Consider the following 25,523-nt stretch of genomic DNA (forward strand, 5'->3'; position numbering starts at 1 on the left):
ATCATCAGTACTTGAACAAGCAGAAAGATCATTCCTTTCAAAATGAATCTGGCACAGAAGAAAGTATTTCTCCTGCTAAGGGAGGTAAAGAAAGGGAAAGAACTACCCAAACTCTGAACAAAGAGCTGGTACAATGAATTGAGTGAACTGAGGCAATATTGCAATGAATGAATCTGTAGCACTATTAAGTGGCAACAGAAGTGCTGCATCTGCAAATAAAACCTTACTAGGCTTTCTAAGTCATAGTTTGAATAAGGTCTGATAACTTTCCTGGACCAGGCAGGGTTTTAGAATTTAATGTCTCACCTATAAAGAAAGGAACAAAGCCTGGAAGTGGGGGGATGTTTTCTCGTAATATAAAAGCTTGGACACATGACATGTTCACAATGGCATGATTCACCTTTTAAGTGATGTAAACATGGAGTGAATGGATAATGTAAACTTCGACACCAATATTTCTCAACCATTTTAGAGTCAAGGCACTCCTTGGAAAACATCAGCTCTTAGTTTTCACTTAGTGTTCGACTATAGAAACATAACAGAGTAAGTCTTCTGTTGCAAAGAATGTCAAAAGAATACAACAGATCAGAATGCTTTGACTGCATATTTTTTGATCAAAGAGTATACAAATTTTACAAAAAACCCTACATTTTTTGTAGCCTTCTTGACAGAAATACAATTTTATATTGTTTTTTGACACATTTCCTAAAGGAAAATTTGTGCTTTTTCTGTGTATTATTTGGACCTATTGACATTTTTTTTTTTTACAATTTTTGACCAATATTTGAACGGTCTGGGAGCTGGGGTCACTGGGGCTGAGCACCGCCAGGCTATGGGTGAATGCTGGAGCCACCCCAGCTCCCAGACAGTGTGTGGCACCCTGCTGAGCTGTGCTGCACCCGCACCATGGGGCAGCTGCCATGCAGGTGCCGGCAGGAGGCTGGGACTAGGCAAGGCAGCCATGGGGGCTTCTCCCACCACTTCCCCCTCTGGCTGTGCCTGCCTCTGCCCCGGTGGGAGGAATGTGGGAGAAACCCTCCCAGCCCCAGCCTCCAAAAAGCCCCGTACTCACTGGCTGTAGCAGTGGTGATCAGGGCCTCCAGGAGCTCATGTGGGGCCTCTGGGGGCTCTGATCAGGGCCTCCAGGGGCTCTGTGGGGCAGAGCCCCTGCCATGCAGTGCGGAGAAGTGGGGAACACCCCTCCCCCTCTTCCTTGGCACCTACATGGTAGCTGTTGCATTGCACGGGTGCAGCGTGGCTCAGCAGGGCGATTACTTATCACCATGTCAGTTCCAAGTGCCCAAAATCTCCTTGTTCTCTCTTGCTTGTAGTAAGTTAGTGCACACAAGCTCCTTTATTCTCAACACTATGCACTCTAGGCCAACCCAATACACCATACCTATCAAATATTATTGGAAATAACTTTTAATTCAGATAAATATTAAATTGTTTGCATGGATGCTTGGATCTTAAAGTCAGTGTGTCATCAGAAGGAATTTACATTACTCAAGCAGATCTGTTTGTTAGGGTAGATGATGCAACAAAAGCATTCTCATCTTTAGGGATCATTCAGTAAGGACTGCCTCATTGGCTAAGTACAGACATTTAAAAAGTCTGAGCCTGAATTAATTCAATATTTGCAGATTAGTCTAACCTGCATAGATTGAACCGATTTGCAAATGAGTAGACATTAACTTTTGATTCCGGAAATTCAGGCACAAGTCTGTAGTGGCATGTGGGGGGCATGGCCAAACTGAGCTGGGGGGCATGGCCAAACCCAGGCAGGCTGCATATGATTGGGGAGGGGTTTAAACCCCTACCCTGGCCTGCACGGTCCCCAGTTGGGGTATGCCTGGAGAGGGAAGGAGGAAGCAGCCCCTGCCAGGTATTTCCCAACCTCCCCCCTCACCACTTGAGCAGCGGGGAGTGTGGCCAACCCCAGGACCAGCCTCAAAGAATGGGGGGTTGAGGGGGGTTTAATTCTGCCCTTCCTCCCTTGTCTCACTGGCATGCTGGGGTCTGCCTGGCCGGGGTGGAGCAGCCCACTTCAGGGTCCTGCCCCACATTGCTGCAGCAGCAAGGGTGGGGGTGTGGCCAGGCACCAGCCCGGCCTCGACTCCTGAGGCTAAGAGGGCAGAGAGGGAGTTTATTCCTCCCTCCCTCCGGGGAACTGCAGCCAGGGTCTGCCTGGTCAGGTGCAAGTGACAGAGGCAGTGGCAAGGGCTGGAAGACCCTGGCTGTGGTCCCCCAGTGGCAGAGGGGACAGTGAGGAATAAACCCCCTCACTACCCGCTTTGCCTCAGGCGGCCATGCTGGCCACCTCTGGCCACACCCCCACCTGTACCGCTACAGCAGCAAGTGGGGAGTGACCTTGAAATGTGGTTGCTGTGCCCCAGCCAGGTAGACCCCAGCTCAGGTTCATGCTGGTGGAACAGGGAAGGGAGAGGTTCTTGATTCATTTGAGGCTGCTGCTGGGGCTGGCCACACCCCCCACTACTTCAGCCATGAGAGGTGTGGGGGAAAATGCCTAATAGGAGCTGCTGAACACTAGCCAGGCCACGCCATTGCCCCTGTAGGAGTGAGTGGAGTGAAATGGCTGACAGGGGTTCTGTGTCCTTGCCTGGCAGATCCTGGCTGGGGTCCGTGCTGGTAGGTCAGAAGGGGAAAGGAAGAATAAACCCCTTCCGTGCCCCCTTCACCATAGGAGGCCATGCCTGCCGGCATCTGGCCAAGCCCCTTCCCCTGCTCTGGCTAGAGGGCAGAGGTGTGGGGCTAGCGCTGCTCCACTGGATCAGACAGCACAGCCCTGCCCGGGGCTGCAGAGCATGCTGGGGGACTCTGATTTAACTTAAAAAAGAAAGGGTTCTGGGCCAGAAGTTCCACAAACTGGTTTGACCTTGATCAGTTAAGTCTGATACTACATACAACCAGGTTTACTTCAAACTGGTTTCAGCCATTTTGAAAATGGTATATGTGCACTGAACTTCTGTTCTGTTAGAGGTTTAAACCAGTTTCTGATCACTTAAACTGGTTTATGTGTAACTTCTGTCCCTAGCCATTAAGACTAGGTACAGACATTCAAAAAGCTCAAGTTGGAATCAGTCTAAGTTATGTGGTTTTCTATAAGCAGCATAGGTTAGACTGGTAACAAACAGAATACACTTTCACCCTTGGCGGGAGGGGAGACAAATCTTAGACCAGGTTCCATCGTTTTTAAATCAGTCTTTGTGTGCCAAACTTCTGTTCCGTTATGGGTAAAGACCAATTTCTGATCATGTATATTGGTAAAACTGTAATGCCTATACCTGGACTAAAAGGTTCTCCTATTTACAATCTTAAACATTACCATTTCCTCTGTAGAGCTGGCTATGGTGAGAGCAACTCAGTCTATCTGTCCTGTGGGTGGTTATTTGAGATACCGGGTTTTTCACTTAACACATGATGCTGACAGCCTGCTCTATCATGTCAAATATTTGTGTAAGTTACAGTTCTACTAATACCATGATCTCTAGTTGTGTATCTACACAACTTTGGAGGCTGTTAATGCAGGATAAACCCATTGCTAAAATGTTTTAGGTCAATGAAAATAAAATCCATGGTCAGTTGCCTCAATTATCATTAAATTAAAAAAATGTGTTGCCTATTACTCTACTGTTAGAGATAAGATTTAGAATGATCTGTTAATTATTTGGCATCAGAATTTGATTTGTTATCATCCCACAAAATGAAAGGGATTAACAATGAGACTTCATGTTAAAGAAGTTTGTCAGCTACATACAAGAATATCTGTGTCCCCAAAACTAGAAAGACATTTCTGATTATCATGAAATGATCATCAAATCCTGAAGCATTTAATTTATCTTCTTATAAGATCAGAGCCATACAAGATCTCCATAATGAGGGACATTGCTTCAATTTTTAAAAATTGTAAAATCTTGGTTTTTGATCAGCTAGGCAATTCATTATGAATACAGTAGAATTTTCAAAAAAGTATAGCTAAGCTGTAAAGCTCACCAGAAAAGCTTCCCGAATGTTTTTTTAAAGGAAATATAAAATTCCCCAAATTCCTGTAAAATAATGCTACACAGATTTATGATCCTCCAGTTTCCTTTGTCAAGATTCATTTAATGACAAAAAAAAAAAATCCTTGTGTGTGAAAGCACTCACCACAGATAGAAATTTGCACTTTATATAGACTAACATCACTTGATACAGCCTTGAGACAAGGTGAAAACATCTTTTCAGAACACATTACTTCCTAAGAGGCCTAGAATAAATTAGCCAGCTAACAATGGTTGAACAGAAGGACAGTTAGGGGATAGCCATTTAAAGGAATCTATTATATTTCAATATATTGTATTTTTTATTTTTACCCCCTAGAACAGGGACAGGCTAAGTCTGGCCTGTGGGCCAGATCCAGTCAGCAGTGGACTCCATTTCCCAGCCACCCCTTTGCAGGACTGGGGCCAGTCTCCATGGAGACCCCAGCCACACCTACATTGTGAAAGCTCAAGGCTGGGGTTGCCATGGAGACCAGCCTCAGCCATGTTGGCAGGATGCGCGGCAGAGCAGAGCAGAGCAGAGCAGAGGGCTGCTCTGGAGCCACTGGGATCTTGTGATGGGGGCAGCTTGCTCCAGAGCCAGGGCAGAGGCACGACCTGCAGCCTGCATACTCCAGGCAGGGGCATGCAGGCAGGGGATCGCAGCTCTGCCTGGCTCCTTGCAGTGGTGACTGCAAGATCCAGCAGCTCCGGAGCAGGCCCCTGCTCTGCGCTGCTGTGTCCTGCCAGTGCAGCCGAGGCTGGCCCCCATGGCAACCCAAGCCTTAAGCTTCCACAGCGCAGGTGTGGCTGGGGTCTCCATGGAAACTGGCCCCAGCCATGAGGGCATGGGCTGCTGGGAAACGGAGTCTGGCTGCCGAACCCTGCTCTAGAAGAATTTGGGCCCAATATAATAACAATAATTAGGAAATAAGGAAAATTGCATCTGTGTAACAAACTTTTTAGTTGAATTAGTGATGTCACTGAAACTATCACTGAAACTGGAGAGGGGAGAAATTCCCCAGGGTAGCAGAGAAACAATTAACAGAAGTAAAGAGGCTTGATTACTGGGAGATCAAGACGTATCAAGGGAATTTCTCTCCTCTCCAATTTCACAGCTCTACCCACTGTTCTTAATTACTGCTATGCATGCTTCCTTCCTCAGACTTGATGAAGAATGTCTTGCATTTGAAAGCTTATCCAACTTTATCACAAACATGCAGTTGGCTCAATAAAAGATATCACCTAAAAAAAATCCATGCCTTAGGTTATGTCTAGCAGCAAACTTTCCATCCCTGCCAGTAGCACCTTCAACAACAATGAGCTAGTTGAGGCAGGATACCTCTGTATATCATTTTGGGTGATTTACTTAGCCCAGGTGAGCATGCCAATTACCTACCTCACTCTCAAGATAAATTAACATGACCAAAACTACACGACATAATTTAGTTAAACACTGTAATTGTTTTACTGGAGATTTAAGCTTTGCTGTTCCTTCTTTCCTAGACCTGAGGAAGGGCATGTTGTGCCTGAAAGCTTGTCTAACATCTCTCCCAACTATATAGTTGATCCAATAAAAGATATTATCAAACAAATCTTGCTTTCAGGTTAGAAGGCAGTCTGCCCAGAGCTGCACACTGTACTTCAGGAGGCTGCTGCCAGAAATGATAAGTTTATCATGCAGATATAGCCTTTTATCAGTTTTATAGCAGGAACCTGAAAAGTTTTGGGAATTGTAAAACCAAAGGGGGAATTTACACGTTATAATCCATAGAAATGAAAGAAATAAAAAAACAAATTCCACTGATACGCTGTGCTGATTTTTTCTATTAAATAATTAATAGGGACATATCACTTCAAAGTAGAATGATTTTAAGATGACTCAAATTTTATGCTTAAACTACTTAACATCCTTTATCTAAAAGTTCCTAAAAACACTAGTGTGAACTACAACAGCAGTTTGACGTATTAACCTTTACTGAACATCTGACTTTTACGTGTCATAGAAAATCTATCACTTTTTAACGTCAGGCATTAAAAATGAACCCAGCTATTTTGGAACTTCCCAAAGTTTGTAAGTACTGAAATGGGAAACTTGTTTTCACTATCTGCTTCTCCCTTCCTCTGCTCTCTCACTAGGTGGAATTGGGAGTGTGAAGGGATTCAGAAGTGAGTTGAATCCTAGGGGTAGTCTTAAGTTACATGTTGGGAGTCTCAGAACTCTTGAACTGGACCCAGGTACAAAAGAAAGATGTAAACCCCCTCCTTCTTTACAAATAAGAGTGGGACCTTGCATTTAAATCCAGGGCTGTGCAACTTCTAAGCAGCCAGGGGCCACACACTACATGAGCCACTTGGGGGGGGGGGGGAAGGGGGGAGAGGTGCAATAGTGCAAGCCACAGGCCTCTGGGTTGCACCTCATTGGTATACCACATACATGGGAAGTCCACCTCCACTGCCCTGTGCTGCACATACAGGTGGCCCCCACCACAGTTCCCTCGCTGCACTGCACTGTGGGCACCTCAGTACTGTGAGATGTATAGCCCCATCCTGTGGTGGAGGAGCAGGAAACAAAACTTAAAGTAGAGAGACGGTGTAAGGCAATGTTATGTGTTGTTGCCAGGCTTGCCCATTTTTAAAAGGCCTAGGTCAAAGCTGCTTAAGCGCAGCTAAAGCAGAAGGCCTCAAAAGCCTGTGTCTGAGTGACCATAGCATGAACTAGCATAGCATTGCAGATAGCATAGCATAGCATTGCAGATGTAGCAACAAGTTTGGTCAGCAAAGTAAAGGAAACCATGCATATATTTAACTAGATACAATCAAACAGAGCAGAAAGATATGGAAAAAACATATATCAAATAATCTAAATACATTATATTACAGCTTTATCTTAAAATATCAGAAGTAGTAATTAATGTAATCAAATGTACTGAATGTTATTTTGCTATAATAGATATATATTTGTTAGAATACTTAGGTAAGTTGCAAAAAAAAAAGCGGACTTGTCAGCCCATAAACTAAGGTAAACGAGTAACAAACCAGTGTGAAACAGCATTCCACAATGGGAAGGAAAAGGAGATAAGGAATCCTTCCTTTTGCTTTCACAGGGATATAAATCTCAACTAAATGACACTTTCAAGGTCCATAAGAAATCTGCTTTAATCCAGTTCTAAGAGTTTCAATGAGAGTGGGCACGTCTACACATTCATTAATGTGTTGTAGTTACCAATGCTCAGTAACTCGGCACCACTGCACGAGTGCCAATGCACGGGTTTTTAGTGCCGCTTACTGTGCGGTAGCTTAATACTATTATGTAGTAGCGTATTAGTATGGTTTTTGCCTAGCATGCTACTGCACACTTGCACAGTGTTATTAGGCTACTGTGCAGTTAGTGTCTTGTGTAGACATGTCTGCAGAGAAGTTTAAATAAAACCAATCAGAGATTATTCATTAGAATATTGGGACCAGGTATCTATAAATATTGGGCATAGGCTGGAGGTAAATTTAGATTTCTATATTTGGACTTCTCCAGAGCTCAATGAACCAGAGGAACAGAGAAGCCTGGCCAGCAGACCTGTTTCTTCCCTGAGTCCAAGGGTATGTAAGCAGTGTCTTTATTGATCCAAATAAATCTTTGCTCTCAAGTATCCTAATAAAGCTTTTGAATTGTGACTGGAATGGTCTCACTGATCGATCAATCTCCTCTCACCCACAGTTAACATTCAGCATAACAGAGCCTAGAGACCCTACCTGCAACAGTAGCCAGCGATATCAATGGAGGGGCCAGCGGCCAGGTTGGAACTGGGGTATTTTGACCAGGTTTCTTATCTATTCCTTTTAGGGATGTCTATGGTATGCATCACTAAACCCTCTCTCCTCACCTTGATCATGCTTATGTTTGTCCCTCTCAGCTTTTGTTCTTTTCTGACTCAGACGGATGGTGCCTGACAACTGCTGTAGACAGTTGGAAAAACAGAACAGCTATGCAAACATCAGAAGAACTGACTCTCCCTCTGCAGCTCCCTTCCCAGCTTCCTGAATGCATATGTGAATAAAATACCCTTGGAGCTATCTGGGTATGTGCCTCATGAGAACACTCAATGTTTGGACCACAAGATCACGAATGCTGGTGCAGTCTATCTCCTAAATATGTTGCATGCATTTTGACATATACCTCCATCCTAAGAGCTTACACCAGGTCATTAAAGTTTGATAGAATGTCTAAAGCTGTCAATTCAACTATTAAATCATGCATGAAATAGGAAACAGGTGTTCCACAATATCCAGCTGTCGTTTAACTGTGCCAATGGTATGCACTGTACAATAAGAAAAAATGGTAAATATTATTGTTAATTAATATTTTAAATGATTATTTATCTAAGCATTTGTACAACGTTCAGCAGTACATGTTTTAGAAACTTGATAAGAACTTTTGGAAAGAGCTTCTTATCCAAAATGAGTTTAAGAATCAAAAGAAAATTCACTCTAAAGATTTCAAATCAATATCAATAGTTAAGATGGGCTGTTGAGCCCAACAGCTAAGGCATGTCAGCTACAATACTGGTTGATTTGAGATATGTCATATGCAATGCTTAGATTAAGTCTTAATACAACTGCTAGAATGTGCCAGATACCTCTACAGTGGGCTGGGCTGTGCTGTGCTGTGGTAAACAGATGACACACATATTCTAAATGCATCTTCCTTCCATCTGAGAAGTCTAACCAACTTCATCCTGCTAATTCTGGAATCAATAAACTCAAGGTTTCATGCAAAACTGACATTAGTCATCAGAAAAATGCCCCCCATAACTTCAACAATCTTTGGGTTGGGCCCATGGAGAACACAGGGATTCTCATATGAGTCTGATTAAGCCCATGGCCCTGTCCAATCCTGGAAGCTAAATCATCCATCCAAACAGTAACCAGGCCAGGGACAACAACCTGGGAATTGCAGCCATCATAGAGACAGGGTGGATGCACCAAAACTCTAGTCAAGACCCTTACTAACTGGGAAATTTTCTCTAGCAGTAAAGCTGGCAAGTATTTCTGAGGGCAGAATTTTAAAACAATGACATCAAAAGAAATGCCCTTCCTGAGCTCCTACAGCTACAGTTAAGAAATACTTACAATTAGTATATCACCTAATAATGGACCATTTGAAAAATAGAAGTATTACATATACCAGTGGTTGTAGCTAATTATGTTGTCTGTCAAAAACTGTTTTAAAGGAGATACAGACTGAAATAAATGCCTTTACATCAGGGGAGGCACTGGGGGGGAGCCATAGCCACCCCAAAATTCACCTTAGCCCCCCTCATAGACACTCCTCCCTGTGCTCCCCCTGTCCAAGCCCCCCCATCTCTCCCTGGACCACTGCCACCTGCCGTGTGCAGCTGAACCTGCCCTGCTCCCGTCTGCACCCTCAGAAGTGAGGCACTACTGGCCTGGCCCGTTTGCATACAGTATATACTTTTATTCTCCTTAATGGATTCTTTTTAACAGATTGCCTCTCTTCTCTCTTGGAGAATTCAACTACAACAGTCTTCCTTGCTTACCTTTGGCATTATTTCCCCCTAATTCCCCCACCCCCTCCCTTCTCTACCCATTGTTTTCCTAATTTCCACCAATTTACATTCTCACTGACCTCCCATCACACTTTTAGCTTCTTTCATTCCTTGGAGATCTCAGAACAGCAGATTTCCAATGCTTGGAGAAGGGTGCCTGAAAGCTTGTAAAGAACTTTTTTCCTACTACTCAGCTAGTCTAATAAAAGATATCACATCTGCTCAAAGAACCTTGCCTGTCTATATCCTTAGACCAACATGGCTACAACCAAAAACCCTGCAACATTTTCAAGAAGGTTTGTAGGAAGTCATTGTGTAGGTCTTGATCTGGAATGATTCAAGAATATTGATTCCGGTATCTATGTAGGATTTTCTATGATTTCCACCAATTAAAATGTTCTTAGAGGTCAGGTGAAATCATATGGAAAAATAAGAATCTGTAATGAGCCACAAGTAGAAGACACTATGCTAGAAATGGGAGAATTCATGTTTTCTTTAAACATGGCAACTACTGACTTTTTCAAAAGGCCATATATAAAAAAACTTACAGAAAAACTATATCAAATATCTTTACTCTGTTACTTTTGTGAACTAAAATCTCTATTTCTGGGTACAACAGCAAGAGTTCTAACTACAATGCAATTATCTTCAGTTTTTTAATACTTAAAATAGCAAACCATAAAAATGTTAATTTCATTTAAAATAATATAAACAATATTGCCTGTAATTAAGTCAAGCACTATCTGTTAACGTTACCGTTTCTGAAAGGATCACTGCTTCAGATTGTTGCAGAGAAATATCTGTAGATTTAAATTCTTTATCAAATATTTCTTGATGCTTGCTGTTCCTTTTTTCTTTTTTCTTTTCCTTCTTATCTTTATCTAGGTCATCCTTGTCCAACTTATCTTGAGATCTAGAATGCATCTTTTTTGGCAGAAGAGGTTCAAGCACAAACCTAAAGGAAAAATTCATTCATTTAAATCAATAAAATGTTATTGTCAAAACAACATATTTTAATTTTCTCAGTTCCCAGAAACAGCATATTTTTAGTTCAGAAATCCTCTATTAACCTAGTGGGGCTCACTATGCAATGGCAAGGGAAAGAGGTTCATAAAAAGTGTAAATTTATGGTAGAACTGCTAATGGACCAGTACTGTGTACTTACCTCCAAGTTCTATGATAAATATACTGTTATGCAATTACGTATGCTTTCTGTAGGATAATGTTTATAGACCAACACTCTCTCACATCTATACGTTTAACCTGTTTCTTTCAGTGCAAATCTTAGTAATTCACACATGTTCACAGTGAAAATTTATGAATCTCTATTTCATGAATGCATATCATGGATTAGCAGCACATGTACATGGACTTTATATGTTGGTTTCCATACGTTCACTTTACACACAAGAATGGCAATTTCCAGCCACATAAATGGTATTTTTGGCTTTTACAGAGTTTTTTATTCTATTACCTGTGCAGTATGGACACATGCATCCAGACAGCTACTGAAATAAACAGCAAGCTACACCATGACTCAGCAGGTATGTGGCTACATGTGGTATGTACCAGAATGTGTAAACCCCAGAAACTGAGAGCAGATTGTAAGTGGCTGAAGCTTAGGGAAGCCCTTTTATGTTTCAGCCCCAACAACTGAGTAGTTAAAGCTTATCCAAGAAGCAGGAGACCTGGGTTCTAGGCCCCTCCTTGCCCAGAGGTGATTTGAAACTACATCTGAATTCCCAGCACAGTGCTTTAACCAGCAACCCCAGGTTAGGCATTATCTAATCGAATCTCCAGCACTCCTTATGAAGCTGAGACACTGCAGCTTGCATTTACTATTTGTTGGATAAAATGGACACAGAGCAGTGGGGAAGTTTGTACCCCACTGGTGGAAAGAGTCCAGGGTAGAACTCAGGACCTGCTCCTTCCCAAAGCATCAGCCATCTCATGAAGCCAAATACCCTTTAGCTTACTTTCTACTTCCTAGCCCCACATAGCTCCCTTTCTTGGCTGCCCTGGAGATCAGCTTCAAAAGTTCCTATATGATAAGGCAAGACACTTAAACCAATTTTTTCACAGGTGGTCACTAACTTATTTTAGAAGTTCCCTGACCCTGGACTCTGATTTGAGAAATGCTGAGCACTCAAAGCTCCAACTAAAGTCAAGAGGAGCTAGGCTTTAAACAGATACCTATATGCATGTGTAACAGGGAGGCAGTAACCCTGTTATGAAGACATGAAAGAGACCGCACTCATTGAGAGACTGTGGTTCGGCAGCTGGAGCTGAGATACAGACTTGTTAATTGCCAATTAAGGATTATTCCAGAACATCTATGAAGAGAGCCTGGCTTGGAGGGAGGAAGAGGTGCTCAGACCCAAGTTGATGGAGGTACTTCCCCAGTTTGAGGTAAGGAATGGGATTCTGTATCGGATAGACAAAGTCAAGGGAGGGGAAGAAGTGGTGCAGATCTTGGTCTCAAGCCGTTATTGCCCATGCACTGCCCATGGGAGGCCATCTAGGTCGAGGTAAAACAGAGGCACAATTAAAGCGAAGAGTCTTTTGGCCAGGGATTCACAAGTTACTTGATACTGCAAAGAATGCCCCAAGTGTCAGAGGACTGAGTTATAAGCCTGCGTGGGTTCCTTTGGTGCTGATGCCCCAGGAGGAAAGTTCCTTTGAGAGGATTGCCTTGGATATTGTGGGACCATTTCCTAACAGTGCAGCTGGGTATCAGTATGTCTTGGTTATGATAGATTACCCGACATGATTCCCAGAAGTCATACCCTGACAGAATATCGAAGGTAGCGGGGAAGTTGATAAAGTGGCTATCGCAGGTAGGAATTCCTCGTGAAATTTTGACGGATCGGGGCAAGACATTTATGTCAGGGGTACTGAGGGGAGTGTGCAAGATGCTCCAAATTAAGCAACTAAGAACCTCCACCTACCATCCTCAGATGGATGGTTTAGTAGAAAGGTTTAACAGAACCTTGAAGGGCATGCTCTGGGCTTGTATTCAGGGAGACCCACAGAAGTGAAAGTTAATGTTGTTATTTGCGGTCAGAGAAGCCCCACAGGCCTTGATGGGGTGTACCCGATTCGAGTTGGTCTATGGACATAAACTGTAGGGTGTATTGGATATCATTTGTGAAGGCTGGTTGGAGGGACACCCTGAAAGAAGAGAGACTAACCAGTTCATACGGGATTTCTGAGAACGTTTAGAGAGAGTTTGGGAGGTGGCCCAAGAGAATTTGGGGGTGAGTCAACATAGGCAAAAACAAAACTATGATACTTGTACCAGGGAGAGGAACCTGCGAGTAGGGGATTGGGTTCTAGTACTGTTACCTGATAACAGACACAAACTCCTGTCCCAGTGTCAGGGACTGGTCCGGATACCTAGGGGGTTGGGACCCATAAATTATGAGGTCCAAAGGACACAGTCAGTAAGGAAGAGGCAGATTTACCACATTAACCTGTTAAAGAAGTGGAATGGGAGAGAGGCCTGGTTAATACAGGAAGATGTAGGAGATTTGAACGAAGTAGGGGCCCCCATGATTTCAGAGTGGGAACCCAGAGAGCCCAGGATAAGGGATGGGTTGTCAGCAGGGTAAGCAGAGGAGCTAAACAGGCTAATAGATAAATTCCCTGATGTATTTCAGGCCAGCCCGGGGGGACCTAGAGGGATAATGCACGAGATTAGGACTCCCGAAGGGAGCATGGTTAGAGATCACAGAACGAGACTACCCCAACCTTTGTGGGAAGCGATGAGGCAAGTAATTGCTCAAATGTTGGAGGCTGGAATTATAGAAGAGTCCCAGAGTCCCTGGTGAAGCCTGCTGGTAATACTTCCGAAAACAGACAGTACTACGTGGGTCTGTGTAGATTTCAGAAAGGTTAATGAGGTGGCGGCCTTTGACACCTTTCCCATGCCCCAGATAGAAGAGATGCTGGAAAAGATTGGGCAGGCTAGATACACATCAACCCTGGATTTAACAAAGGGTAACTGGCAGATCCACATGAAGGAGCAGGATAAAGAGAAGACGGCTTTTGATACACCTTGGAGCCTCTTTCAGTTTAGATGGATGCTGTTCAGCTAAAATGGGGTGGCTGTTTTGTTCCAACGCTTAATGGACAAGACATTGGCCCCTCATCAAAATTAAGTCTCTGTGTACATTGATGACATTATAATATTTTCACAAACTTGGGAGCCACATTGTCAACATTTACAGGCAGTCCTGCAGGAACTAAGAGAGGCAGGGCTGACAGCTAACCCTAAGAAATGTAGCTTGGGGTAGAACGAGACTAAGTACCTAGGTTTCCAGGTAAGTCAGGGGCAGATAAAGCCCTTAGCTGATAAGGTGGAAGCCATAAAAGCTTGTTGGCTACCTTGGATCTTAAAACAATTTAGGTCATTCTTAGGACTCGCAAACTACTTTAGGAGGTTTATCCAACACTTTTCGGAAATGGTGGCCTCACTGACAGACATGATGAAGGGAAAACCCAGGTTGTTAAATTGGTAAGAAGCCGTGGTGAGGGCCTTTGAGAAAACCAAACAAGCTCTCTGCAGTGCACCAGCCTTATAAACCCCGGTTCCAGGAACCGTTCTTCTTGTAGACGGATGCATCAGGGTGTGTTATGGGGGCTTCTTTTTCAAAAATGGCAGGGAGCAGAAAGGCCCATAGCCTATGCAAGCAAGAAACTGATGAAGGCAGAGACCAGGTACTCAACCATAGAACGAGAATGTCTGGATATTAGATGGGGCTGAACCGTTTAGATATTATTATTTAGATATTTAGATGGGGCTGAACTGTTTAGATATTATTTATTACGTTGAAAATTTGTTCTGATTACAGATCATGCCTCTTTAAGGTGGTTACAAATGGCCAAAACGGATAACTACCAAATACTGCGATGGGCCCTCGCATTACAACCTTTTCATTTTTCAGTTGAATTCCGAGTGGGGAAGAAGGAAGTGGTAGTTGATTTTCTGTCCAGGCCACTGAGCAATGGGAATGAGATACCATAAGGTGTTGGAGGAAAACTCAAAGATCCAAAACAGGCAGCTGCGATTAGACGAACCAGCTGGGATGTTCTAACAAAAAGGGGGAGGTATGTTATAGGGAAGCAGTGACCCTGTTATGAAGACATGAGAGAGACCACACTTGTTGAGAGACTGCAGTTTGGCAGCTGAAGTCGAGATACGGACTTGTTAATATCCAATTAAGGATCTTACCTCCCGGTGGCAAGCCATCGGGAAGGTGCTAATTACTCATTAGAGACATTGTATAAAGGAGCGCTAAACTGTGTAGAAGGGGACATGGGGTAGGCACTTCAAGTGACAGAGCAGTGTTTATTTCCCTGCGCGGAAGCACAGGCAAGGCTGACGAGGAAGAGAAGAAGGAGTTTATTTCCCTTCCCATCAGTACGGTGTGCAGTGGAATGGCAGGAACATTGTGGGCGGAGGGGTGCGGTGGCGGAATGAAGCTGGTAAAGTAAGAGACTTTCTCCTTTTGATACACTAGAAAGGGGGCGTGTTGTGAAGGAGACGCCCAAGTCATTAACAGGCCAAATACCATTTCACCCTGTTCAGGGAAAGTGAGAGACTGAGGAGGTGACAACCAATGGCAGTGAAGGTTTTATTCTTGGTTGCAATCTGTAAGAGTCCTTATTAAAACCAGTAAGTCTCCCATCCATTTCGGTGTCTCCCTTCTTTTCTTTTTTCCCCCATCAAGTTGTGGCAGGTGAGATTGCCATCAGGATGAGGGGGGGCAGGACGTGACATTACATTTTGTGCTCAGCAGGCATCCCACTCACAGCATGGTATAATGCTAGATCCAAAGTGATCTCAAATCAGGGTTCATTTTCCCAGATCTCAGTTCTACACCTATACAGTGGAGATGATAATGTCCCTTCTCTCAACACGCATTAAAAAAAAAAAAAATGTTAGTGAAGTACTCAGATACTATAGTACGGTACACCATAGGATAGTCTATGACAAAAATCAATAAGCCTGTTTTCAGAGCAGGATTTTAATAGTGTACAGTAAATAAAGAACAGAGCCACCACATATTGAATGGGCGGGGGAAGGAAGCGGGGGGGGGGCAGGGGTGGAAATAAAATACTGAATTGTTGTACAGTAACTCAGCCTTGTCCGTATTGTGTACTGAATGAATCAGGGGATCTGGGGAAACATAGCAGGTAATAATGTACCTACAATTTGTCTAATAATGCAGATATATGAAGGGGCCAAATGAAGGCTGCACAGGCAATTTTTATTCTGGCATTTCCAAAATTTTAAGTTTCTGACTTTGCAATTTTAATACTACTTTTAAAACGCATTTTGTATTAACAGGTAGGTTTTTAAAAAGTACACTGAGAGAATCAGATGGACACCACCTCTGTTCATCAATAGAATTAGACTTTTTAAGTTCATCAGAAAAATGTCTGTCACTTGAGCTAACAAAGTAACTCCGAGCAGTAGATCACTATCTGTTTTGTAGATCAGCACACTGAGGGGTTCACAGACACCTGCTGATAGTGCAGGATTTCATTTCAGGTTCAGGAGGGACATGGGCCCAAATGGGCACAGACCTTTCTACCTATTTCTTCCAAACTTTACTCATCCAACTCCATCCCCTTCAACATGTCCTTCCCTGCTGCTGACTCCTCATCCCAGTGTGATTCTCTGTACCTAGCCATCAGAACATAAAAATACATGAAATACCATTCTGGGTTAGACCATCTATCCCACTATCCTCTCTCTTAACAGTGGCAATAATCCTCTGCTCAGTTCTCAGGCTTCTCATCTAAGTACTAGACTTTTTACCAAGCCAGTCCCAATTTCATCCTTGACCTTACTGAATGATTACATGCCTTGTATGTGAAATAGGCAGCTTCCTCATACCTGGGCAGAGTAGGGGAACATGGAGACCCATACCAGATGTTTACTTTAAGGTGCCATGGGATCTAAGCCATGATGTCAACAATCATACCTCCTACCATGCCACACATGCATGGCAAGATGCATGATTTTGGGATCAAGGATTAGATCCATATCACACCCTACTTAACAGTGCTGCAACAGCCTGATCCCTAGGTCCCCATGTCCAGGGCAGAGTTAAAACCTTATATGCTGCTCAGCTGGTCAGTACACAAAGTTATAAAGGTCCTGGTGTACAAGGACTCCAGGATCAGGCTGTTGAGAAAGCTGTCCTAGGATCTGGGGCTGCCCCATTGTGGATCCTGACATCCAGCTGAGTGTTGGGAACTGTCTGGACCAGCCCCGACCAGCCACATGGTCAATTTAATATATGATACAAATGAGCCACAAAGTTGTTACATGTTGAATAACTTTATGGGCTCTAACTATTATAACGTCTTAAATGGACTTTAACGTGTGGCTGGGTTACTATTTAAGATGCAATTGACCTGTTAATCACATCTTGTATGTAATGTGTAACAGGCACTTGAGAGCACAAAGGGAAATAGAGCTTTCTGGCTCTCACTTCAGGAACCCATAGTAGTTTAGAGCTTCATTTGAACCAAGGAAAGTCTCCAAGTTTGGGTTGGAGTAGGCTCTGTAGAGGGATCCTTGGGGAATTTATAGTTTTAAAAGTCTACCAATCCTCTACTGAATAAAGGACAATTTTTCAGCGATGCACAATTGGTCAAATTTGGGTAGATTTACATAGATCCAACAAGTTAAATATTTCTGACACAAAAGGCTCTGCCAAAGTTCAAGCTCTATTTTAAAACTTGGTGGTGGAGGGGGAAGCGGGGTGAGGTCTGCATTTTTTAAATGTGGGTAGAATAATATATTTTTCCCTAGCCTCAGTGGAAGAAATGGTAGAACTGTTTTCATTATAGGAAGGACAGAAGGATGGAAGGAAGGACTGAAGGAAGAACCTAGGGCAGGTACTTAGCCTATAAAATTTCCATCCAAATGTTTCAAGGTTAGTAAATATATAAGGAATTAAAAATAAGGTCAAGAAATGGCAGGAAAGCTTAATCACAGATGGTACAATGAGCTCTGCTTATAATAATGTCATGTATAATAATTTTATGTGCAGAAGTGTAGGGCGGGTGTGCATACATCTATAGATATAAATGTTAGTGTGTATACTGTACATACTGATCAGGATCAGATGGCAATTCCTAGCTTAATGCATTCTGATAGCATAGAAAGCATTAAGGATGACAAGTTAGTGAAAGACTTCAGGTTAGGTTTTTATTGCCAATAACTAAGGGCAAGGTTGATTTCTGAGTAGTAGGTGAATTTTCATATTTGGAACACTACAAACCTCAGGCATTTGCAAAGCAGAAACATGGTTCAAGTGTGTGAATATATGCAAGGCTGATATACTATCTTAATCTTTGTCCGAAGAGATACAATTTTTACCCTTCACAGTTGACTATTTTTGTTCTGACTGCACAGAAGAAGCCTTTAGGGTTTTAATGAACTTTATCAAATGAACTTTTGAAAGAAAACAAACAGTTCATTTGTTAAACTTTTTTTTGGTTTATTACTTAGCATGATAAGCAAAGCCTAAAGAATATTTGAATGATCTTTCTCTGTTTTGAGTCCTGAGCTTAAATATCCAGGAAATTAAAAATATAAAGCAATATTTTATTCCTGTTGGGCTTATTTTTCATTTCCAGGCTACAGATAATTGCTATGGGTTATTTTTCTATAAAACTACCTCATAAAAATACACCTTTCATACTTAAATCTATTGTGATACAGTTTTTATGTTACAGAAGATGAACAGAAGACATCCTAGGTTAAATATTATGCTAACACGTTTTAGAAAGAAAGCTGAAATTATCACATTGCAGAAAGACAAAAAAGCAGTGAAATATATTGCATTTAAAAGTGTTTGAATACTTTGTATTCAAAAACTTGTGCAAGTCTATCTCAATCATGCTCTTGGTCCAATAAAAGATGCAACTCATAGAAATCCTTCCCTCTTGCATTTAAAAGTCATTCTTGGTATGAAATGTTTTCCCCCTACTTAAGAAAAATATGTACAATGCCCTGATGTATGAATATGTAAGTCCTGATTGTGCACTGGAATCCAGTACTACTCACATTGTGAGACCCCAGTGATATCAAATGAGGCTCAACAAAGGCTCATGCTTCTGTTATAGAGATCTCCAATGTAACAACCAGGTGAATAGGTTGCAGAAGTTTTGCTTTAACAATAGTTTATATTTTAAACATTACCTTTAAAAATCCACACATCATTGCTGTTTTAGATAAGCTACATGTTAACAACAAAAGCAGAAGCCCTGATTTCAGGGTTGCCAAAATATATTTAAGGTTTTTCTTTGCAAAATCATATATATATATATATATCAGTATAGATTCAATAAGACGATCAGTATAGATTTAATAACATGATATAGAAATATGCAGTATTCTAGACAGGAGTATTCACAATTAACAGATCATGGTATTTCTAAAGAACTACAGCTCAGAATAGTAACATGTTAATAATTATTTATAAATCAACTACTGCTTACTAATCAGTATTCCATGCACTTTTTATTGAGGGGGGGTGGGGGGTTATGTATTCCATATAATGTGAAGGGAATTTATTCTAGTAACTTTCATTATTATCATCAATGACAAAAACAAATCCTTTGGGGTTTATCTTCCTGTGAGCCTAGAATCAAAATGACTATGTCTTTTGAATTTATGTTTTTGTTTTGTTTTTATATTCATATTTTAAATATATTTTGGCAACCCTGAAATCAGGACTTCTACTTTCATTGTTAACATGCAGCTTATCTAAAACAGCAGTGATGTATGGATTTTTAAAGATAATGTTTAAAATATAAACCATTGTTAAAGCTAAACTTCTGAAACCTATTCACAACTCATACACTGGAGACCACTTTCAATAAAGTTGTTAAACAACTCTGTAAAACAGTTACCTGCTCTTTTAAATTAAAGAGCTAAGGTCACCTAGAGCTAGAGGAAGCAGAAAATTTTAGTTGTGGAATGTTTTATTTTTTTCTGACAGAAAATGCTGCCTTGTTGAAATTAAAATATTCCATGGGATCGTCATTATTTTGATGAAACTGTAATGGAAATGAACAAGTCTGTCCCTGGGTGTTTTGAAATCTGTCTAGTTTCTACAGGCTTCTCGGCTTGCCTCCATAACCAGGTGGGCCATTGAGGAATATTATCTTCCAGCTCTTTAGCAGTCCAAACACATAAGGTGACTCTTTCCAGGGAAAACAGCCAGCCTCTCGGGCACCCAAAGCTACCTGAGTTAGAGTGGGTCAGCTCCTTGTCTGGCAGGGTACTGGGGTTCTTAGCCTGAAGAGTTTCAAGAAGGTTCACAGAAACTTTAGCTTTTTCTAAAAGAATAGTAGAACTCCTGTTCTAGGGAAAAAATTGATATTTAATTATTGTGTTTGGGAATTATTTTTTTTTTTAATTTCAGAATTTCCCCAAGGCACAGGAATTTCAATTTCCACCAGCAATACTTAGAACACAAGTTCATTCATCAGCTAGCTGCCAAAAATATTTAAATCGCCACTTGTAGGAGTGAGACTTAAATCATTACCCTCACAACCAGAGCCTAAAATTGTCTACATAGTAGTTAGTTAGTGCCCAATCTTTTTGTCCTGAGAGCCAGATGGGCAGTGCCACATCCCATCATGGGCCAGATCTGGCTGTGGGTGGAGAGGTGTCGCTGCCTGACCCTGATCTGTCCACCTGGGGCAGGGGTGTGGTGGAGTGCCCCTGATCCAGATGCATGGAGGGGATGGGGGCAGAATGGCCCCTATCTGGGTGGGGTGGGAGGGGCAAGATGGAGTGGCCTGATGCAGATGCACAGGGGAGGGGGCAGTTCAGTCCCAATCCCAATCCAGACATGCAGGACAGGACAAGGTGGCTCCAATCTGGACATGAGGTGGGAGCAGGAAGGCGATGGATTGGCCCTGATCCAGACATTCCTGGGGCATGGAGTGGCCCTGCTCTGGATGGGTGGGAAGAGGGGCACAGGGAGAGAGAAGCACCCTTGGCTCCAATCCTGATGCACTAGTGGGGGAGGGCAGAACAGAGTGCTTTGGCCCCAATCTGGACATTTGGGTGGGGGGCACTGGGGGGGGGGCCAGCATGCAGCCCAGTCCAATCTGGACACCCACAGGGCAGGTCTAGCCCTGATCTTGTTGCACAGGCAATGGCTGCATGGAGCTTCCACTGCTTCCTGCTGCCAAGTTTTCTGGCCCATGGGAATTCCTGTGGGCTCAATGTCCTGGCTTCACGGGTTTGATCTGGCTTGCGGGCCAGAGGTTGAGTACCCGTGGTCTACATTAAAATATAAATACAATGAATAATAACGCTTAGGTTTTCTACAACAGTTTAATTCACAAATATAGTGTTTTACCAGATATCTTTATTCCTATTTTAAACTGATATTCAAAATGGGGGAATGTCTTGTCCAAAGTCTAAAGTATGAAACTGACAGAACTGGACACAAAAGACAGGTCTCTTGACTTGTATACTGCTCAAGATAATATATATAAAACCCAAAGAGTTACAGCTATACTCACACAACATTTGTTACTTGCTCCACAGACAGACTAAAATTATTACTACTACAACTATTATTATTATTTATTATTGTTTGTATTGTAATAAAATGCAAAGGTCCTTTTTTAAAAACAGGGCTCTTTTAATGAGAACTGTGCAAACCCATAGTAAATGAATGGTTTACCATAGCAGTTGTGGACAACCATAGGCATTTGAGTATCTAACTATCTAAACACATAAAATGAGGAAAAGCTGGGGCAGAGCACAAAATATTAGTAAGACGGGTGGGGTGATAAATCTTATTATTTTCATTTAATATTTCCCTCCCCCCCTCCCCCCCCCCCCCATCTCTGATGGTTCCACCAAGAGTCAAAACATGTCAAGGGGAGGGAGCACAGAAAAGGTCAAATGTCCAGCAAAAAACAGTGCAAGAACTTTTGGATAAATGGTTGCATGTGAACACTGGGGAATGTACTATAACAGTGAGAAAGTCTCCTTATAGTCTTACGCTCCTACATTCCCGTATGTTCATATCCGTCAGTTGAAACAGGGTATCAACAGAGTAAAAACATGAGATGCCTCTTATTTCTCTGTGTCCTGACTTCAAAAACATAGTTGCTAATTTTCTTATGGTCTTCTACTCTCTAACTTATTTAATCACACTATTTTGCCATTTATATTAATACAGTGAATGTTCCAGTGTAACCGATTTCTCTATAACTCCACTTGATAAAATGCAAAACAATTGTTTCAAATGTAAATGAATATTTAAAGAAAAAAAATTTCCACAAAGCAGATATTGATTAGTCTTTGTACATTAAAGCATTCCATTAGGACTTTACTTTCCAATGGGAAATATGAATAACTTAATAAAATGCATTTTCTATGTAGGATCAAGCCACAAAGCAGAATGTTCTATTCCTTATTTCTGTTTCAGTGAATAATAATATGGACTATGTTAATCATAGTCCGCATATATATGTGCAATACTTCAAAACCACTCAACTAAAAAATATTGTCTCTAACCTCATTTAGTTGTATATAGTTATAGACTGGTATAAGTATGACTAGCTAATTGCTCATCAAGAATGACGGATTTCAGGGAATGTTTACATGACCCCCCCCCCCCAACCCACTCACCCTTTGAGGTCGGCTACGTAGACTCCCTCTGCTACTGTCTCCTCTAGCCTCTGGTGCGGGGGCTCTCCCCAACCAGCCTTGTGGCAGGGCTTCCCCCAGCATCCCTTCCTCTCCCATCCCCTCCCTCCCCACCATCTTCCCCTCGCTGGTGGCTGTTGCTGGTGGGAGGGGGGTGCCGCCTTCTCCCTTCCCCTCCCCTCCCTTTCTTCCCTGCTGCCTGGAACATGCTGTTTATTCACTCATACTTCACATGCACCAACCCCAGAAATTACACAATGAGCACTACACATGAGGGAACCCCCCTGCTACTGCTCTTGAGGTCTCTGTCTCCAACATGCTTGACAGCAGAGTTGGGAAGTGGCCTAAAGATAGCTTCACTGCCACATGTTCAGTACTCGAGGAGTAGAAGCTTGTGAGCAGAGCTTGCCTTTCAGAGGTGCTTTCAAGTAGTACAGACAAGCTCTGAATTTTGACTGTAGGCATATTTCCACTGCTTTTCTGCCCCATTTGGGAGGTGACCATGCCTCAACTCAGTATTGGTTAGGCCTAATGTTGGGTACAGTTTTGGGCTCCACACTTTAAAAGAACATGGAGAAGTTAGATAGGGTCCAGAGGCAGGCAACAGAAATGATAAAGGGCTTACTAGCCAAACCATATGAGAAAAGGCTGAAGAAAACCAGCACGTTCAGCTTGTGGAAAAGGTGCTTAAGAGACAGCAGTCTTCAAATATCTGAAGTCCTACCATAAAGAAGAGGGAAAACATCTTTTTATCTCTTTCTGAAGATAGTAAGATATGGACCAATGGCTTGAAGTTGCAGCAAAGTATGTTTAGATTGGATATCAGGAAAAACTTCTTCCCTGTTGAATAGTGAGGTAGTGGAATAGACTGTGTAGGGAACCTGGACTCATCATCATTGGAGTAGTTCAAGAAGAGGTTGGGCAGGCATTGGGTCAGGAATGATCGAAGAGTAGCCATGCCTACGTTCTACTATGTGTATTTCCTATGCTTCTGGGCTTTGCTGGTTGCCACATGGGGCTGGGAGGAATTTTTTCCCCTCCTGCTGCTACATGTATCAGGGGTGTTTTTTGTGCGTGTGCTTTCCTTATAAGTATTAGGTGTTGGCTGTAGCCAAGGCAAAGGATTTTGACTGGGGTGTGCCAACACACTTGCTGGGAATATGCCCCCCCTGTTTTACCTGTGGCAGATTACGGGTGTTATGTGGTTGAGTCAGGGTTGACTGTCTAAGCTTTGATAACAGGTTAGACAATGGGTTTAGTTAGGGATGATCCTGCTTCAGGCACAGGGTTGGACAAGATGACCTTTGGAAGTCCATTGCAGCCCTACTTCTCCATGATTCAATGATTTAGGTCTCTTTAGGACAAGTCAAGTAGATCTCAAACCCACTTCTCACACAGACCTAATCCCAACTGCCCCTGCACCTCCACTACTGTTCTGACTCCAGATCATGCCCTGGTGCTTCCAATTCATATTCAGATTATAAATGCTCAAATGTTTGTGTGTTGATAAATATAATCTTTTTGCATCAAAACTGATAGCTATAAATACTTTCAGGATCCCAAATTAGAGCTTGTTAGGGATTTTCCAGAAGCACTGTTTAATTGAAACTCTTCAAGAAAATATGCCACTTTTGTGATAATTTCAGTGGGTAAAGCTCCAAGAGAGAATTTCTAGTTAAACTAGATAGAAATGTTTTTTGTCTCCCACGAACCATAGTTTGGTGGTAAGGGCACTTACCTGGGATGTGGGAGATCAAGGGGCAAGCTCTGTTCAGCCTCATTCATACCTTAAGCCTTTCAGAGCTCAGGTGAATGCACTGACAAGGAGGCTATTAGCTATTCTGGGGTGGGTCCCTCAGGTTAGTCTGTGTCCAGGATGCAACCAAGCCATGGCTCCAAACTCAGAAGTATAATAATGAGGCCTCCTGCAGATGCTTCTTTGTGGCTCTTATTGAGATCTTTTCTCTGGTGGCTGCTGGAGATGACAGCCAAAGAATCCTGGTATCCTAAAAGCCACATTTCCTGGGTTCAATTTATTGGTGGAGTTATACAGCCAAATAGCTTCTTTTACATTGGGGCAGATGACATACTTACTGAAGTGAGTAGGAATCTTTTAAATTAGAGGTAAACAAATCTTTTAAAATTTATGCTGCCTGACTTTGATGAAATTGTAGATGGCAATGGAATATGCTACACAGAGTGCTTGGATAATTGATACTATTTTTATGATTTAACACCAAGTAATTTTTCCTGAGACTGCAGACACAACAAAAACATATTTGGCAGCTGCCTCCACTGAAGAGTGATCAGGGTATGCTGAATAGCCTTCTGGGGGAATAACAAGAAACTTCCAAAAATAATTTAACTCCATTTTCCTTATGCTGCAGACAAGAAGCATAACAGTGCATTAAATATGCCATTACATCAATAAACAACTTTCACAGCCCTCCCAGCTTACCTCCTTGAGCATTTAAACACTGAATGCAGTAAGGAAATTAATCATAACCAGGGATACAGGTTTTCCATGCCCCACAGAAAAACGAAGAAAAACGTGCATTCCCCCTTCAACAGCGAAAAATGTGGATTTTTTGTTTTAATGGAGAAACCCATGGATTTTACACTTTTAACAGAGAAACCTGCGGATTTTGCACAATCTCATGCCGCTGCCTCTCCTGCTGTTGCACAGACAGGGGATGCCTCGCCAAGCCAGCAGAGAACTTGCAGAGGGAAGGACCTTTGCTGCGCAGCCCTGCTCTGCCCTCCAGCACCAGGTCACACCTGCTGGGCTGTGAAGGCCCATGCCCACCCCTGCCCCCACCCTGTGCACAGATCTGTGGGGCACGGGTCCCATCTGTCCCCCAGGCGTGTGCTCAGTGGAGAGGAGCCAGCCCCACCCTGCCCGAACCTGCAGCAGGCAGGCAGCAGGGTGGGGGGAGCTGGGCTCCATTCTCCGCTTCGCTGTAACAGCTCTTGCCTCCTGTTCAGGTGCTGCTGCGCTGGGATTCAGGTGCTGTTGCGGAGGGTAAGGGGCTGTGGACCAAGTCCCTGGCCCTGCAGCTCTGGCAGATAGGGGTCCCGTCCAGCAGGGCAGAGGAAGGCACGGGGCTGTGTGTGTGTGTGTGTGTGTGGGGGGGGGGGGAATGCAGGGCCTAGACCTGCATTCTGTGAGCTAAGGGGGAAAGGGAAACTCTGATTTTCCGTGATAAAAAGCCCAAA

The 25,523-nt window shown here is 42.8% G+C and overlaps 1 protein-coding gene across 4 annotated transcripts in view; it reads right to left on the reverse strand.

The window, feature by feature from the left end:
* The window catches only part of DOCK1 (dedicator of cytokinesis 1), a 555,371-nt gene that overhangs the window by 35,387 nt on the left and 494,461 nt on the right, over positions 1–25,523 (reverse strand). For all 4 annotated transcript variants that reach the window (XM_059730036.1, XM_006259204.4, XM_014611383.3 and 1 more), the window contains one exon: positions 10,361–10,559. In XM_059730036.1, coding sequence (XP_059586019.1) covers positions 10,361–10,559 — 199 coding nt within the window. The remainder of the gene's footprint in view (positions 1–10,360; positions 10,560–25,523) is intronic.

The sequence above is a fragment of the Alligator mississippiensis genome, chromosome 6 (genome assembly GCF_030867095.1).
Source record: "Alligator mississippiensis isolate rAllMis1 chromosome 6, rAllMis1, whole genome shotgun sequence".
Classification (NCBI taxonomy): domain Eukaryota; kingdom Metazoa; phylum Chordata; order Crocodylia; family Alligatoridae; genus Alligator; species Alligator mississippiensis.